Consider the following 19,604-nt stretch of genomic DNA (forward strand, 5'->3'; position numbering starts at 1 on the left):
GCTGATGTCCAGACCCAATATGCCATGGCAGCCTCTTCTGACAACCTCCCACTCCTGACTTCTGTGCTGTTGTTTTCTATAATGCTCCTTGCCTTCTGCTTTCTCGTTCTTCAGACTTAAGCTCCAGAACTACTTCTTCAAGCCAGCCTTCTCCGACTCCCCAGCCCACATCCTGTCCTACTTAACACACTCACTGAACTCAGTTTCCCTTCTCCTCATCTCCACATCACAACCAAAACCACACATCTCAGTGTGATGATCTCATTATCCTTTTACTGCCTAACAGAACTGTTGGCCACACAGCAGGAAGGACTGTGTCCTTTTGCCTATTCCTGTATCTGCTGGGTCTACTGGTTCTGCCAAACTCTCATAGTTTCACTTTTTAAAAGCAATCTATTCTCTTCCACCTTGAAATCCCAATTTACACACTCCATTAAAATCCAATCATAAATCTCATTCATCACAACTACTTCTACTGAAGTCAACCAGAGCTGTACATTTAGCAGAAGTGCTGGCTTGCAGACGTAACAAATTTGCAAGGTAGCAAGAAACACAGAGAAGAAGAAGTACAAATGCCTTTCTTATGTTTTGGTACTGATATCAGACCTACTTCATTTTGCAGTAAATGGTGTAATTGTAATAAAATCTTAAGTCCCCTGGCCAAGTGGATGGATCCCCTTCTGGCCAAGGGGGACCTCCATTCTCACATCAAAAAACCCTTAAAGCTGAGTTGCCAGCCACAAAGACAAGGGGCCCCTAGTTATGCCCTATCCCTTTTGGAGTTGTTCTTTGTAACAATAACTTACCAAATCATTAATAGGCCTAACGCCTTTAACCTGTATGGTTAAGCCACACCTACAGGTCAACAATGTACTTAACAGATCACTTGGGTCTTGGTATCTGTCCAGTCACTTGTCTCTGATTAACAGACTTAAAACACTATAAGCCTTCAGACAGGGCTTCCTTTCTTTACCCAATTACAAATTAAAAGAATCTTTAAAGCCATCTATAACCTGGAAGCTGCACTTTTGAGATGTCTTGCCTTTTCTGGCCAAACCAACATATGCCTTCCATATATGGATTTATGATTTTCCATGTAATTCTTATTTCACTGAAATGTATAAGACCAAACTATAACCCACCAAAGTGAAACCACTTGCTCAAGGCTTCTTAGGCGTGGCTCTACGGGCCAGAGTCACACATATTTGGCTCAAAATAAAATCTCTTTAAATTATTTTACAGGATTTAGGTTCTTTTCCATTGACAGAGGAAACCAGAGAAGGAAGAACTGTGATATTTAGCCACTTTAGTTTTAAAAATCCCATCTATCTTTGTATTTTTTTTTTTTTTTTTTTTTTGAGACAGAGCCTCAAGCTGTCCCCCCTGGGTAGAGTGCCGTGGCATTACAGCTCACAGCAACCTCCAACTCCTGGGCTCAAGCGAGTCTCCTGCCTCTGCCTCCCAAGTAGCTGGGACCACAGGCGCCCACCACAACACCCGGCTATTTTTTGGTTGCAGCCGTCATTGTTGTTTGGCGGGTCCGGGCTGGGGATTCGAACCCTCCACCTTAGGTGTACGTGGCTGGCGCCTTAGCCACTTGAGCTATAGGCGCCGAGCCCCATCTATCTTTTTAAAAGGCAAACCCTGATTTGCATGAAATGGTAAGAACTAGGCTTAAAACACCTATAACTGAAGCATCCTGGCATTTCCCAGGTGTTCCTGAGTGTATGTACCGATGTGAGGGAAGGAGAAAGTGTGCACATTCTGAATTACTTCACAAAGTAGAGATTCTTTGGATATTTCTGCAATGCTACATTACCAACTCCAGTTATCTTTCCAGCTGTGCCTGCCATATGGGTCTATGAATTCCTGCGGAGTGTTGTTAAAACACACCTCCTATCCAGGGGCTAACTGTGACAGTGAAGATTGTGATAATGTGTTAACTTGCAACTAGCTGATGTGAGGGATAGAGGGTGTGTTACAGCTAAAGAAGGAAAGAGGCAAAGAGGGTGTGTTGCAGCTAGAGAAGGAAAGAGCGTCCCTGGCTTGGTACAAAATGGCTGCCCATTGTTTTGTTATCAGCTAGTATGTACCTAAGATGGCATGAAGGTTCTCCCAGTCAGCCTGAGTAAAAGATTATATGTTTCTTTTAGTTCATAGTGTAGACAGAGGTAAGTCTCTCTGTGCAACTATTACACGTCCCATTTGGAATTTTGTATTTTTTCTATATATCTACAAAAGTCAAAATCATTAGTGAATATGGTGGAATCCAATCAGCTTGATTTATTAAGTTTTTCATACATCTTGTTGGTCCTTGATGAATATACAGTCATGTAACTAATTAAATTATTTCCTTTTAAAAAATGTTTAGATTTGGCTCGGCGCCTTGTAGCTCAGCAGCTAGGGCACCAGCTACACACACTGGAGCTGGCTAGTTCGAATCTAGCCCTGGGTCTGCCAAACGACAATGACCACTACAACCAAAAAATAAAAATAGATGGACATTATGGTGGGGCCTGTAATCCCAGCTACTTGGGAGGCTGAGACAAGAGAATCACTTAAGCCCAAGAGTTTGAGGTTGTTGTGAGCTATGACACTACCGCACTCTACCGAGAGTGACAGTGAGACTGTCTCAAAAAAAAAAAAAAGCTTTAGATTTTTTATTTTTTTAAAGTACAATACATATTTATTTTTTAAGTTCCAGGGGATGTCCCAATGTTAGCAAATAGCTCTGTTTCTAATCATTTCCTTTTAAATCAGTATTTGATGTTACACAGATTCAGAAGTTTTAATCCTACCCTTAAATAAAATGCAGCCATCTATTCTTCTGTGTGTGAAAGTCAACTTTACTTTCCCAAATATATAGTTTTTTTTCTGGTTTTCAGTTTGGCCTATTTCAGTTATTTTCTTCCTTAATGTCTAAAGACTAAACTGAGCAAGCTTAAAAAAAAAAATCAGAAAAATTGTCAACTTCTTATTTGTGCCTTGGACTCACAGGATCAGGGTTCTTGACAGCAGTCGATAAATATTCCATTTCTGAGTCTTCAGCTTCTAGGCTGCTAACCAGAGCCTAGTCCCACATTTCCAGGGCTCGGTCAGCGTTTCCTCATTCTGTGTGCTGCACCATTATCCTGCTTAATTCAACGTAACATCATGCTGCACTGACCTGACAAAATACCAGCTCATTGCTGAAAATGGACCCAAAGAACTGCTCATTTCGTTTTCAGCTAGAAAGATGAGATTCATAGGATGTATTTCCAGTAGGCATTAAAACAAGAATGATTCCCCCATATCCTGCAGTGACTGTCCACTGGACTATTTATGAAATGCTCAGCCAGGTTCATGTTGTTGAAAGATCAGTGCTGATGGCTTGTTCTCTTCCGGCTAGCACACCCTGCTGACACGCTTCTGGATACGCAATGTGTTTTTCCCACCTCCAGACTCTTCACATCCCTACCAGCACCTGTGTTCCAACACGGTATCCTCTTTCACTGCTTTCCAGGCCAGGACAGCTCCAAAAGGGAAAGCTCTGCATGCAGTTGAGCTTTGTGGAATGATCACAGTTCGTAGATCAACTGGCTTTGTGGATCAAATCTCACTTTCCAGTGACCATTTCCTTTTCCTACTAATATATTTGGCCCTTACTCCGACTGACCACTGGGCCCACTTCTAAATCTGGAGATAATTGCTTTTTTTATGTTCAAAAAGAAAATGAAGACTTTCCCAACTTGAATTTACATCTTTGTAGCCACAGATACACTTACGTACTACCTGTCATTAAAGTCAGTGCAGAGTAGAGTAACTGTCAGGAGAGAGGCTGGGTAATTGGGACCATCATTAATGAACTAAATATAATCCCTGGTTTCTGCCCAATGAAGAACATGGAAACATTTACACAAAAGCAAACGAGGGAAAGTAGAGATAGAAAAGAATTTCTTGAAATTTATTTCTGCTCTTTTAAAAAACTAAATGATTCTCTTTAGACTACTGAACAAGATATTTAATTAACTGTGTTTATTAAGTAGCTGAGGCCATTTCTAAGTGCTATGGCCTGGGACTTGGTATAGCTCCAGAAACAGCTTAAACATCTTTCTTCCTAGAACCAAAAGCAGAATCAAAGTGCAAGGTATACAGCTCTCACTCTTGGGGAATTCTTCTTAGAAACCGGACCAGCAATTCTCTATACAGGTTAATTTAAGAAATTGAGGGCTCAGCTGTGTAAGGTCTAGAATTTTTCTACAACCAGGGAATGTTTGTTACGTACAGAAACTTACTTTTTTCTACTCCTAAGTGTATAGCTGTTGACATCCAGGCATTCAAAAGTACAGTCATAAAATAGTCCAGTTGTTTTTGAAAGAGTCGACAGGAAAATTCAAAGGTAAAATGCATGTCAGTATCATCACAGAATACACCTCACCAGTTTTTGAGATAACTGACATCAGAAACAGTCGCCTCTCTTCTTGTCGTATCTGGTAGCGGAGGAGTGAGTCTCTCCTGTGGACGTGCCACACCTCAATTCCTCCCTTTTGCTGCCTTTGCTGGTTCTTTCTTTGAGCTAAATGCTCTCACGACTGAGAGAAACGGGGCCTGCCTTTGATGGGGTAAGGACAAACCCTCCCAGTGGCCTATCTTCCTAAACATGAAACACTCCACCACACCACTTGGGTCAGACAGTTTGTAACAAGTAGTCCCTGATCAGTGCAGCTCTTTTTTTTTATCTGCTCAATGGGTAAAAGAGAAGGCTTAATGAACGCAGGAAAGCATCACCTTGCAAACTGTTTCGCATTATTTTATGCTGATTAAACCACTAATGTGCTATAACCTCTTCTGATTGGCAAAGTGGGAAATAGAAAAAGGGAGGAATTGGGTGATTACTTTTCAGATAAAAGAGGCTACGTTCATATCTTTCAAAGGAACATTGTGGAGAGTCAAGAAGCACCAAATAAGACTGCTTTAGGAATAGTTCAAAACTCTTATGAGTGTGTGATTATGTATTAGTTTCACAATAGTATTGAGTACATTAGATGCTTTTTTAAAAAAATCATTCTCGAGATACTTTACTAAGAAGAATGTGTTACAACTCCATCCAGGTAAACACAGATGATGTCAAGTTTCCTAGCAAGGAGGAGGGAGGAGGAGAGAGAAGGGAGGGGTGAGGGGGAGGCCGATGGGTGGGAGGAGAAAGGTCATTTGGGGGGATCTCACCTAATGTGCACAATGCAAGGGTATATTTCAAAATACCTAAGAGTAAACTTTTAATGTCTTACCACAAAAAAAAAGTGAGGTGATGGATATGTTAATCAGTTTGATTTAAGCATTCTACACTGTATATCAAATCACTACATTTTACCCCATAAATGTATACTGTAATGATTTTAATTAAAAATTAAATAAAAAATGAAAAAAGAATATTTAAAAACTGATGTTTGAACAAACTATCCAACCTATCATGAACTAAATCAGGCGTCCTCAAACTACAGCCCATGGGCCACATGTGGCCCGCCGAGGACATTTATCCGGCCTGCCAGGTGTTTTTGCTGCCGCTGCCTGTCCTGCTTAGCAGCTGACTTGTCCTGGGGCCTGCAGTCTGGGACCCTCCAATGGTCTGCGGGACAGTGAACTGGCACCCTGTTTATAAAGTTTGAGGACCCCTGAACTAAATGTTAGCCTTTCCTCAATGAATTGAGACAGATATCTATTTAGGGAAATATATCAATTTCCTCTGCTAAGAAATGAAAATCAGAATGCGTGTTCTGTAGGAATTATAAAGGGCGTTTCACCCAAGTTTGACTGACTCCCAACATTCTTGAAGAATGATACAGGAACAGTATTTCAATGGCACTCCCAGCCAGTATTTTAAACATCATTTTCTAGGGTTCCAAGTCCAGATGACAAGAACCCATATTTTGCCTTATGACAGAACCTTTTCTGAATCATTGATTCCCAATGAGGTCAGCCTTAATTTACTGGACACCTGTGTGTGTTAAATTATTTGCAGGTGATAAGGCATTTCTCAGGGAAGTCACTTCTTAGGCGATGTGAAATGGGCATCAGAGGACCCACATGGTTCAGTGGTGGCCAAGCAACAAAGACTCGGGCTCCTAAGACCTTCATTTATCATTAGTTATTTAAGTTGTTTTAAACATGGGATTTGAGCCCCCTTCCCTCATTGCGCATACACAGAATCAGATAACTGAAGTGGAAAGCCAGGCCTCTCTTCATTCTCATATGCATGTCCAAACATGGTTTCCCCAGGACCAGAAGAGGGTAGTAACATGGGCCATGGTCTTCTTATCAGTTTTCATGTAATGAAGTGATTGTTAATCTTATAACCATTTAGAAATTTCACATTTTGCTTTTTACATTTATTTATTTATTTATTCATTTTTGAGATAGAGTCTCACTCTCACCCTGGGTTGAGTGCTGGGGCATCATAGTTCACAGCAACCTCAAACTCTTGGGCTTAAGCAATCCTCTTGCCTCAGCCTCCTAAGTAGCTAGACTACAGGCACCCTTTACCATGCCCACTAGTTTTAGTAGAGATGGAGTCCCACTTTGCTCAGATGGTCTCCAATCCTGACTGAGCTCAGGCAATCCACCTGCCTCAGCCTTCCAGAGTGCTAGGAATACAGGAGTGAGCCACTGTGCTAGGCCATTTTGCTTAACAACCACATAAAATATGTGGCTTAAGACAACATTCTTTATCTGTTTAAAAAAGAAACCATTCAGCATTATTTCAGCAGTATTTTAAAGGTCTTCCCTCCTCCTAGGCCTACTTTATGCTGCTTCGTCTAAGAAATTAGAACCTGGGCACCTTTTGTACCCACTAAATATAAAATGCAAATATAAAGAATGACATGGGACTTGGCTTGTGAGAAAACTATTGGCAGAGTTATCATTTCTGAGTCTTTAAGAGCAATGTTCAAATGTTAGAAGAATGGCTAAATCAGCATTTTATTTAAGCCACAATGCCAGAGCATCACCAATTTATGTTTCTTTTTTTTTTTTTTGCAGTTTTTGGCCGGGGCTGGGTTTGAACCCGCCACCTCTGGCATATGGGGCGGGCGCCCTACTCCTTTGAGCCACAGGTGCTGCCCACCAATTTATGTTAACAATAGATGGAAATTCTATTTGAATCTCTTGGGAGAAATATATGAAAAACATTTGCCTATTTAAAAGTTGTTATGTGAATGTAAATCAAGAATCATATATCTCTAAAGGCAAGCGGTTTTCTGATTTAACTTTGGTAAGCAAAGGAAAATAATCAAACCAATCCTTATTAATAAAGTCAGGAATGATGGGAAGTTTTAATGGTGCAAATTGCTGCCACATTTGTTGTGACGTTTTACCTTTATGACATATTTGAAAGGTTTACAGGACAGATTCCCATTCCATGCACTGGGCTTAATTCTGTGTGAAGAGTTGAGAGTTACGCTGAGAGCCAAGATATGGGGAAGAAGAGAACCACAAAGGTCAATGAGAGAAAGTAGAGAGAACACAGGCTGGACGGAGAGGGGCTGCTTCCCCAGGAAAGTGGCCAGCTGTTCAGAGTGCAGGGTAACAAATCTAGGCCCTAGTCAGGCTGATGTCAATATCCAAGGGGGTCTGACATGATGGCTCAGTGTCTAGACTTCCCGGCATTAGCAATACTTAGGCTGCAAAGACAGTGTGTTAGAGCTGGAGGTTTGGAGTGGAGTTAAAATGGGATCTAGTGCTTCTTTGGGTGAGAATTGAGGACAAGAGCTAAGTGTCTGAACTATAATGAAATGGGCTGGTATTTGGAGCGAATAGAGAGGCAGCTGAAAATCTAAGGTTACACAGAATTGGTAACTGTGGGAGCCAGTGTGGGGAAGAAGATGGAAAAGAGGGATTAAGTGGGGAGTTAGGGGGAGCTGGCAGCTTGGCTAGAATGTGGATATCTTGAAGATTATTCTGGGCATAGAGGATACTAAATTTTTGTGCAGTAAGATTAGTCCTGGCTCAGTGATCTGTCAGCGTAGTTTGGACTAAGTAAGAAACTGGGTGAGTCTGACCCTGAAGGTGACATCCTGATACTGAAAGCTGAGTAGGTGTGGGACAACAGAGAAGTCAAATGAGGAAACAGGGCTCCAGGAGTTACATAACGGGCCCAAGACCACAGAGTAAGTTAACAGGAGAGCCGGGCCTGGAACACGGGTGTCCCACTTTCACACTTTTACCTCTGTCCTCCATAAATACAGTAGGGTCCAGCTGAAATAACTATACAGTGAGCAGGCATGATTATAATCTGTATGGGCACGTTCAAATTAAATTAAGTTTTTGGAACCCTGGAGAGGTTTGCAAATAGAGAGGCTTTGCTGGGATAAGACTTACTTGATTTTGTAATGCAAGGACACAAGTTTTCCACCCTGGCTGCATAATAAAATTACCTGAGGGGCTTTCGAAAGTATAAATGATGCCAGAAGACCCCTGTTCTCAAGAAATTCAGATTTAATTGACCTGGGGTAGACCCCAAAAAACCACTGGTATAATAGAGAGTACTACACATTCCCACCATGCTCTACTATCTGCAATAAAGGACACAATCCAGGCAACAGTAATTCTTGTTCCTGCACTGATTAGCATGTGCCCTGAAATAATCTCTTTGCTTTGATTTTCTTATCTATGAAACACATGCTTTTACTTCCTGTGGGATTATTGTGAGGATCAAAAGATAGTATAATGTAAACTAACGCCTTATAAACACCATGAAGAACTCTACAGATGTTCTGTTATAGGTCCCTGGGTCTGATGCCCTGTGAATGGGATTCAACTTCCCTGGGAATGTGTTCTGTGCAAAAGCATCTAATAATGAAAATTCTAGCTAGTGTCTCTAAAATCCCTAATAATAAAAATAATCTCAGAATCAGATGCATTTCTTATCTTTTTTTTTTTTTAATACTCTTAGAAGCCACACTTTCACTAATAACATTGTAGGAAGAGCTGGTTGAATGTAAAATGCTATTTCTAAATATGAATACCAAAGAAAAGCTGGTCTTTTCTTAATTGTTCATTTCCCTGTGTGTAACTACAAAAATATACCAAGTTAAGGGTAAAGCCTTAGGGGTGATTAGATTTTAATTCAAATTCTTTCAAATATAAATTTTTCATAGGGCATGCCCAAACATTCTGCTTGGGTGATATAGAAATGAAAGCACCCCATCACTAAAGGGCTGGACCTGGGCTAGTTTTATATATAATTGAAGGTAATCAAAGTTGACCGAGTCTTAAATCTGGTGCTGCCTCAGAATCAATGAGAGGTTTTTTTAAAAAACAAACAAAAAAAAAAAAACAGTGTTGGGGACCCCACTACAGATTTATGGGGTCAGAGTGTCCTTGAGAAAAGGCTGTGCAAGTGTGGGTTTAAGAAGTCGCCCTGGTGATTCATAAAATGCCTGCCCACTACTGGCCAGGGGTGGGGTGCGTGTGTGAACCAAAGATACAGGTCAGGGCTTCTCAAACTTTCATGAGCAGAGGCTCACTTGGAGATCTTATCAAAATGCAAGCCCTGATTCAGTAGGTCCTAGGTGGGATCTGATGTTCTTCCTTTTAATCAAATTTCCAGGTGACGCTGACATGGCTGGTCCAGGGACCACCCTGTAAGTAACAAGGATCTTAGAGACTCATAGAAAAAGAAGGAATGACACAAAAACCTCCTTGAAGAATGGTTGTTGAGGATTTAATAACCTACCAATTTTAGTATATTACAAGGAAGAATATCAAAGTTCCAGTTTTATTCCTATTTAATGAGAGCTTGGTGAAAGGTCACGAATTCCTGGTGGCAAATGACCCTGGAGTTGGCAGAAAGCAAAATGAATATCCTGGGCTTCAGTAATGTCTGTTTCTATCAGGAGGGACAGCCAGAGTTCATCAGAGTCATTTCTATTTTGGGGTTGTTATTTTTAACATTTCATGGTAAAATCTATGCAGCAACATCACATCTGAATTCTTACATATATCTATATATATATCTATATATATATAGATATAGATATATATGTGAATTCTTGGTGAATATATACACAACAAGAAATGACAAAGACGCTACAAAATAGTGAATGGAAGCGTGCTAGAAATACTGGCTGACTGAAATGCTTTTCAAAACAGATTAATTGCTGCTCATTTCTCTGTTACCCTAAGAAGGTCTGACACTGCACAGCTTTTGAAATAGGACATGCAGCATCCCTTACAATGGATTTCATGCCATTACTCAGTCCCCCACTGATATAATAAAGGCTGACTCATTTCCTTTCCTCGGCATGATCTGTTACAATTGAAACTGGGATACCATATGCTGGGTCTAAAATGCTCAGTATGTCCAGTAGCTCACGGTGATTCTGCCAGCTTTATGGCGATGCACAGCCTGGAAAAGCGGCCAGAGAATCACTGCTGTACAGTTTGCATCAGAGGCTTTTGAGTAATTGGGGAGATTTCACCGGAAACTGTTGTCTCTAACGCCCCAAACTGATGGATGTCTGAGGGGCTCTCGTACAACCTTGAAGCTCTTCTTTGTTGTTTTCTCGAAAATTTCCTCGCCCTGCCTGTCTTGCTCACAGTGCTACTGTGCACACAGTTTCTAATGGGGCCCATAATAAGAATATTTATTTCCTTGTCTTTCACCATCAAGATTGTCAGGAATGTCAGCACAGCTCAAGGAACTGGATCTCAGAGCTGCTGACTGCTGCCAGCAGAGACAAGCACATTTCGGTGGATGTCAACGGGAATTTTTAATATGTTTCTCTGTGGGAAGGGGAAAGGAGTCAGGTGCTTCCCTGTGTAGCAGTGCAGAGTCACTTCATGTGCCCGCTCCCCTAAAGATATCATTATCCCAGAGAGTACCACTGCTTTCTCTTAATGTATCTACAAGATTAATTTTTAGAGCTGCTGCCACGTTACGAAGCTTAATGCTTGAACATAGCCTGCAGAAGAAATGGGCAAAATCTTCCATTTTTATTTTGATCAGATTTTATGTTACTCTGAGTGAACATCACCTGAATCTAAAAATATGTCGACGGGTAAGTGGTTTCCTCACGTAAAAGACAATCTTTCAATGATGCAAATTTACTTGATTTATAAGCTGTGTACCCTTTATTTGGTAATAATTATATGATGATCGGACTGAAAGGGATCTGAGAGATTTCTTTTAATCTCTTCACTTTATAGGTTGGAGGCATAAGGAGTCTAAAGACATTTACCCAATATCAAATAATGATTTGAAACAGAACCAGGACCAGAACTCATACCCTGGCCTTTAATTTCGTGCTTCTGATACTAACTTGAAGGGAACATGAAGTCCAAAAGAATAATCCAATTTTCCACACACAGCCCCCTGAAATCAAACCTAGATTTTCTGCCAGTCTTCAAAAACCAGAAGCCCTAACAATTCCATGTCCTTAATCCGGATGTGGCAGGCAAAGGCACCTGCCTCTTGCGCTCTGCCTTTATTTGCAGTGCACTTGAAGTGCAAGCCTTTTAGCTGTTCTGCTAATTGTGATTTTCTGCTGGAAATGTTGGCTGGAGCATTCAATGAGAAAGAAAAAGTCACAGCTTTTGAATATAGGACAACAACATAAAAGGGGTTTTCTACATTTTAAGAGTGTGCTCCTTTAATCATATATAAAGCCAAATAGAAAAGCCAGGCAAAAACAAGGGGAGTAGATTAAACATTAAACTTCGGCCTGAATTTCCAAGAGTAGAGTTTGTCCATCTTTTCATCACAGACCTTAGAGAGATCCTGATAAATGTTACCACTTATTAAACCTCCACACCGCAGAACTCTCACGGGCTCTTATATTTGCCCTTTAGTCGCCGTCGGTCCTTTCAGCAGACACTGCAAGTTGCCCACACCACAGCTCTCCAGGTTCTCCCCTATTATTTCCAGGACATGATGCATCTGCACAAAATACTTGATTTCTCATGTATTTTGATCACCCCCTTACCCACTGGGGGTGATCAATGAAATGTAGGCCAAGTTCTCAGGCAAAGCAGACTTTCCATAATAAAGATAAACTGAAACAGTGAAAACCTTTTGCCTTTTGCCCTTGTTTCTGCCCCTCTCTTCCTGTTTGGAATACAAACATCATTCCTCAGCCACATCACATGCTAAGGACCTCAGAGAAGGACAGGAGCAAGGCCTGAGTCCTGGAAGACATCTTTGAGAAGCTGTGCTAGCTTTAGACTGCATACCTTTGAGAATCTTACCTGTGAGAAATGTAAATCCTCATCTATTTAAACTAGTGTTTGCTGGGTATTTAGTTATTTGCAATCAAATGGATTCCTAAGTGATCTAGCTGTTTACGAGTTTCCATAAAGTGATCTTGAGTCCCACGGTCAAGGGACTTTAGACCTCTGTCTGATCCTATAATGTTGAGGCTAATAAGAAATACATATTTGGTCTCTTGTTTCTGGCTCAGATCTCCTAAAACCCTTATAATTTCCTGAGTGATACAGGTGAGAGAAGCATCTTTTTTTATTCATAGTAAGTCCCTTTCAAGCATACTTGAGTTTATGCTAATCAAACCCAGGTTGGGGACTAGGTGCTTACAGAAAATTTAGCCCCCACTTCTCCTCCTGTGTCCCCAATCCCTGACCTCTGGGGAGGAGAGAGGGGTTAGAAATTGAGTGCAATTACCAATGGCCAATGAATGGAACCACAGGGTTTGGTGAGCTTCTGGGCTGACGAGCTTATCCATGTGCTGGGAGGGTCTACAGGCAAAGGAACCCCTGTGCTCAGACAGACCTTGCCCTGGAGTAGGCTTTATGTGGCTGTTTCCATGTATTCTTTATGATAAGCTGGTATAGTAAGTGAACTGTTTTCTCTGAGTTCTGGTAGCCATTCTAATAAATTATGGAGTCTGAGGAGGGAATTGTGTGAGCCCCCAATTTATATGCAATTGGTAAGAAGTACAGGAGGTCAAGGGCTAGTGATTGGCATCTGAAGTGGGGGAGGGACTGAGCCCGTACCCTGAAGGTCTGTTAGTGTCAATGCAATGGAATCACTGGACAGCCAGGCGATGTCCAGAGGGTTGAAAAATTGGTTGTTGGTGTGAAAAAACTCATAGAGTTAGTATCAGAAGTGGAGTAGAGATAGTTCACAGATCATTCCCACACCAACACTGATAGGAAATGAAGCAGGACCATTTTTTTCAACCCAACCAGGTTGTAGGTAGTACTGGTTGCTACTTTGCAACAAGCTATGTTGCTTTAGCAAGTCACAGGATTCTGATCTTGATTGACTCCAGGTGTCTTTCCCCTTGTGCCAGGACACAGTAGTGCCCTGGATCATCTGCGCAATCTGAAATTTTCCTACGCTCATTTTAAGAGGCATTCACAGTGGTTCTTCTCCTATATGGAGGGACTTTGGGAACCCCTATAAATGATACTGTCCACTCAGCTGTTGTCAAGAGGGAGCACATTCAAGGAGGAAACACAGCAGTCAGTATAGAATGCACGTGAGAGCATGTATACACACCTCCAGAATGAGGGGGCGGGCCGCACAGGAGTACCATTCCCTGACCTCGACGGACAGACACCGTGCTTCTTGTTCTTGTTTTAAAGTTTTCAAGATCTGTTGGGAGAAATAAAGTAAAACGTAATTAAACTTTAAAGTCTATAATACCTTGGGAAAGTATCACTATTTCAAGAGAAGAGTTCTGCTGCTGCACACAGCCTTGGTAGCACCTATACCCGGGAAATTCAGTTTAGCTTCCTATCACATGATACTGTGACATGCTCCTTGATTCTATAGCTGTTTTGTTCACTGAAAGAGCCACTTGCCACATGTGCCTATTTAGATTTAAAATAATTAACATATTGACAAAAATTTTTTTCCTTGGGGCCCTGGTGTTTTATGTGGTGAAGATAGGTCAAGAGACCTGTGAGATATATACGCTTCACGAGGCCCCAGGCTCAAAGCAAGAGTAAATTAAATTCAACTCACATTCAGTTAAAGTGTTAAAAATGAATATAATTTATAATTCAGTTCCTCAGACATACTAGTCACATGCCAAGTGTTCAACAGCCACACTCCATCAGGGCTCACCACATTGGATAGCACAGATAAGAACATTCCAGAAAATTCTATTGGATAGGGCAGGTATAGTAGAAGAATCAGAAGTTTAAAGCCTCTCTGTAATTTAATACCATTATCAGGAAGAAAATCCATATTTTCTGATAATTCTGTTCACTTCACAAACCATTCTATTATCTGTAATTATACTTTTCTCTCAATATATACCCAGTATATGACTCCCTCTCCTTTTTTTTTTTGAGACAGAATCTCACTGTCACCCTCAGTAGAGTGCTGTGGCATCATAGCTCATAGCAACCTCAGACTCTTGGGCTTAAGTGATTCTCTTGCCTTAGCCTCCCAAGTAGCTGTGACTACAGGCACCTGCCAGAAAGCCCGGCTATTTTGTTGTTGTTGTTGTTGTAGCTGTCATTGTTGTTTAGCAGACCCGGCAGGGTTCAAACCCACCAGCCCCAGTGTATGTGGCCAGTGCCCTAACCATTGAGCATGGGTGCTGAGCCATGACACTCATGCACCACTATATAAAGTATATTAGTAGGCATATGTGTATATACGGGCATGTTATTTTAATGTTCTTATGTATTTTTAAATTAGAAGGGACTATTCATGGTTCTTTTTGGAAGTAAGTTTTATTCACTTAAGGAGGTCAAGTCTGGTGAGAGAGATAAGACATTTATAAACCCAAAGATCATAGTTTGAGTCAGTAAGTAAGCAGTTGCAAATAAAAATGAGTTAATATAAGAAATACGTCTAATAAAGTGAGACATTTTATTGTTCAAAAAATATCTTTCCTGCTACCCTCCCAACTGTAAATCCTCTCACGAAGGCGAGTGTTAAGTGCTACTTCACTTTTTGTTGTTTACAGTATTTCATTTAATAACCTCTTATCAGATTTGGGGGCTATTCCAATTCAAGTGTGTCATGCAGGGTTGCAAGCCATTTGGCTGTGCACACTGGAGCACAGTAATCTTCACTGACAACTCCTCCATGCTGGCCACTTTGGGGGTTGATGATGATTATCTCATATGAGCTCAACAATCAACAAGGCTGCAGTTATAGATGGGAACGTTTCTGCACTCAGGCATAGCTTTAAAGAGAACTCAGAATCATGAAAAATTATGTATATACATGTCTTAATTACCAGATTATTCTGGAATTAGAAAAAATTTAAGTTTATGCATTGTTGTCTTCATCTCTTATGTACTTGTCAAAATTCCAGTAAGTACCATTTGATTGTCAGCTCAGGATGCAAGCTTTGTGAGAACACAGCTTCTGCCCTGTAGGGACTCAAGAGTTTAGCAGGCAGGTCTGACACATAACACCTAATCACGACAACCTGGAGACTGCTAGCAGGGAGGTGTGAGAAGGGCACACGAAGGACACACACATACTCAGCACAAAACAAATCAATGCTATAATTTGAGTTACATTTGTGATGTAATAGACTTCTTTTTGTTCAATGAGCACCAGGTGACTATGGTATTTTTCCCTTTAAGGATACAATCTTGAGATTTCTTCAAAAGAAATTAAAACACAGATTTTAAAAAGTTTATTATGGAATTAATGTTATAAATTAAGCCATGACCCCTAAATCAGTCTCAATTGTCACTTCTACCTAGCGGTTCTTAAAGACTTAGATGACGCTTAGAGTAAGTCATCTATGTTTCTGTACAGATTTCTCATTCAATTTTCAGAGTTTCATGAAAAATTAAGAGCTGATAGATAATAGAGATCAGGGCTCATCTAGGCAAAGACGATCGGCATTTCTGACTAGAAAAATAGTATTAAGAAATGAGAAAGAAAATGAGAAATGCAATGAATTTTAACTGTCCTTTCTGAGCTTATAAAACTGGATTACTGTTCCTTTTTAGTTTATGTATTCATTCCATTCTATAAGATTTGGGCATTCAGAGTATATCACATTACTCTGGTACTTGAGAAGAATAAAATATTTAGAAATCCTTCTTAATAGTGAATTGACATAGATTCCCCCATGGCAAACCCTACTTACATAATGAATGAAAATACTCTAGTTAAGTAGACCTGAGTTTGAAAACCATCTCTGCCAGGTATTAGCTCTGTTGACCTTGGACAAGTCTGAATTTTCTCATAAATAATATGAAAATAAATGTGCTTTGTTTTAAAATGATAACGTGCAAAGATTAAATGAGATAATCTTTGAAAAGCCCCGAGGGCAAGTACACGACCTTTCTTGCTCCAAGGTTGGCACTCAGTATGAGTTTGTTTTGTCCACCAGACAATACTGTGATCCAGGGGCGGATCACACTCCACCCATTCCATTTAAGGAAGGGTTCCAAATAGCAAACACACACTGGCTGAGCTCAGATGCTAATCAAAAGACATGATGTTTATGTGCATATTCAGGGGAAGATTACATGTCCAAAATCAGCCTTTTCAAATTAACTATCTATCCAGATCCTAATTGCTAGCAACATGGTAATTTTCAACTCAAAGAACTTTGTGTGTGAATGGGTATTTTTTGACGCTTGTATACTCATGACTAAGTCTTTGCCAGCGACATTCCCCCATACATTATTTTATTTAGAATCATTTTCTCTCCAAAGCCTTGGTACTGGGTAATGATCAGTGGCAGCAGGAATTCTGAAATAATTAGAATACATTATAGATAATGCTCTATCACCATGACCATCACGCTAATAGCAACAATAGAAGCTACCTGCAAAATGTATTGAGGTCACATCATGTGCCAAGCGTTTTTCTTATAAGATTAATTTAATTCTGTGATAGTTTAAATGCCCAGTTTATAGGTCATATAACTGAATGAAGCTCAGAGAGGTTCTTCACCCACCCAGGAAGTAGCCAGAACAAGGATAAAAACTTATTTTTTGTCTCTTTCCAAGGTCCCTGCTCTGAAGAAGCAAAATCTATGGCTTCCCCACTGATTTAGTTAAGCCAGTGAAAAAGAGCATTCACACCAGTGAACTTGACATCTCAGAGACAACAAGAAGAAAACATTCATTTAAACGAGCTTTCCACTCGGTGAATATGTAAGGAAATCCACATTTCAGTGCCCAATCCAATGGGTTAGTACATTGGTTCCAAATTGTTTATTCTTTTGCTTTTCTTTGTGGATGAGCACTTGATGTGGGGATTTTAAACATTAGGTGCAAAGGATAAAGTTGAACAAAAAGAAAATAATCAGATACAACTCTATTAAAAAGTAGGATTGCTGCCTTGTTATAAAGACACGTACATAATTCCACTTGGGTTGTAGTCCCGTTAGCTTATGCAGTTGGTTACAAAAGATATGGTTGAATAAATGATATACGTATAATGAGAAATTAATGTCTATCTACTATGCTCTCTCAAAACAGCTTGTTTTTCTAGTGCTGTATATGGCCCCCCATATTAACATGTGACATGTAGGCTTAAAAAAATAAATAGCTCTAGTTTTCCATTCGTCAGAATTTTACGTAACTTTTTACCTAAAGTCACGTGCCAATGAACGCACAATTTTGTGGCAGATGTGTTTTTTTTTTTTTTAATTGAATGGTAACTGTGTACATTGATGCACTTTGGGGGTACAGTGTGGTGTTTTCATACACAATCCAAGACACTTCCGTCAAACTGGTTAACATAGCCTTCATGTAGCAGATGTGTTTTAATATTTTATTTTTCCATGAAAACAACTATCTTTTTTCTCCACAGGAATGTACTATCTGCATTTTAGTTTTAAATGAGATTGGAAAATACGTGACGGTAGGTGGAGTGTGTTATCTCACTGAGCACAGAGGAAGTGATTTAGCTGTTAAATTTCTGGAGAAATGAAACCATACAGAAGTCTTAAAGTTACAATATGCTATCAATAATAGAAAGATTTAATACAGGGACGTACTTGGAATTCAGGCCACAAAGTAAATCAGAAAATAAGGGGGGGAAATGTCCACATATTTCTTGTTTGGGAAGTTTTTTAAAAGTTTGGAGCTGCAGAAGAAGTGGCCATAAATATCTGAGTGTGTCTAGAGAAAAGTAAATCAAGAGGACCGAAGATCTTTCCTGATATGTAATGACAGTAAATAAGAAAGAGTAATTTATTTATGCCATTATTAAGGGAGTAGTTATTACATGTAGGGAGAAGAAGAGACAAAACTATTAACAGGTTGGGATCACTCAGAGGCAGACATAAAAAATTTAGTTTTAAGATGCCCAGGAAAAGGCTGGATGTGGTGGCTCACGCCTGTAATCCCAGCACTTTGGGAGGCCAAGGAAAGATGACTGCGTTGGGTCAGGAGTTTGAGACCAGCCTCAACAAGTGTGAAGCCCCATTTCTAAAAAAAATAAAATAGGAAAATTAGCTGGCCATGATGGTACAAGCCTGTAGTCGTTGCTACGTAGGAGGCTGAGGCTGGAGGATGGCTTCAGTCCAGGAGTTTGAGGTTGCAGTGAGCTATGATGATGCCAGTGCACTCCAGCTAGGGTGACAGAGTGAGAACCTGTCTCTAGATAAATAGCCAGGAAAGGTTAATGAGATAATAACACATAATGTAGTTTGTTTAGAATTCACAGAGAGAAGAAAGAAAAGGGGAATTGATACAGTAAGCCATGTGTGGCATGCATGCACTCTTTAAAGGACATGAAAAAATACCAGTTCACATTTTTCCTGAGTTGTGTAGACCAGGGTTCTATTAACTCTCACAGGGTGGCCTCAGAAAAGAAATTGTCAGCACCTGTTTCCTTTGTTATTGCTTCTTCCAATTTTGAAAGAAGCAATCAATAAGGAGATCAATATCAACTTGGAAAAATGGTCAAGTGATACATTTGTTACGAATATGATTTCCATAATGATGATTGCACCATTTATAAAAAGAAAGATGTATTTTTGGTGAGCAACTCCGAGAACCCGTTAGCACGCAACATATTTAAAATTACGTCTTGACTCTCTGCCACTTACAGACTCTCTGCTACTTGCTCCCTGAGTTTGTGTGTGTGTCTACATCAACGTACATTTATATAGTTTCTTGGACTCTACAGACCCATACTGAAAATAAATCTAAATTTACAAAACTTTATGAGCTGCAAAGCCATATTTTTGACATTCTTTCCACTCAGGGAGAAAGAAGAAACCATTAGTGAGACTGGCCTGGCTGACTGGATCTCCCTGTGAGACAGTACATAGCAGGAGGAAGAATCACATAGTGGTTTAACACACTGGCTTTGGAATCAGGAGGATCTGAGTACAAACTTGGCACTCTTATTCGCAAGCTGTACGGGGCAGGCTGAGTTACTTAATCTCCTTGAACTTCAGTTTCTTCTTCTCTAATGTGAGGACAATAATTACTATCTCATGGGGCTTTCTGAAGATAAAGACTATGCATCTAAAGGATTTAACATGCCGCGTGGTCCAGAGTCAGTAATCTATAAACCTTAGCACTATCATTATCATTTCTGAACATCCAAGGTAAGTCTATAAAAAGTAGCTTCGCTGGGAGAAAGCCATGGAGAGCAAACTTCCACTAGAAAAAGTAATATTAGAGCAGCCAAGTCAGTCCTATTGGGGCACCTCCCCCCCAAAATA

General features: G+C 40.2%; 1 protein-coding gene across 1 annotated transcript in view; it reads right to left on the minus strand.

Moving 5' to 3' along the window:
• The window catches only part of CNTN4 (contactin 4), a 566,875-nt gene that overhangs the window by 237,956 nt on the left and 309,315 nt on the right, over positions 1 to 19,604 (minus strand). The window contains exon 5 of the mRNA XM_003785487.3: positions 13,490 to 13,585. Within this exon, the coding sequence (XP_003785535.3) occupies positions 13,490 to 13,585 (96 nt within the window). The remainder of the gene's footprint in view (positions 1 to 13,489; positions 13,586 to 19,604) is intronic.

This window comes from Otolemur garnettii, unplaced genomic scaffold (assembly GCF_000181295.1).
Source record: "Otolemur garnettii isolate 467f Iridium unplaced genomic scaffold, OtoGar3 scaffold00015, whole genome shotgun sequence".
Taxonomy (NCBI): Eukaryota; Metazoa; Chordata; class Mammalia; order Primates; family Galagidae; genus Otolemur; species Otolemur garnettii.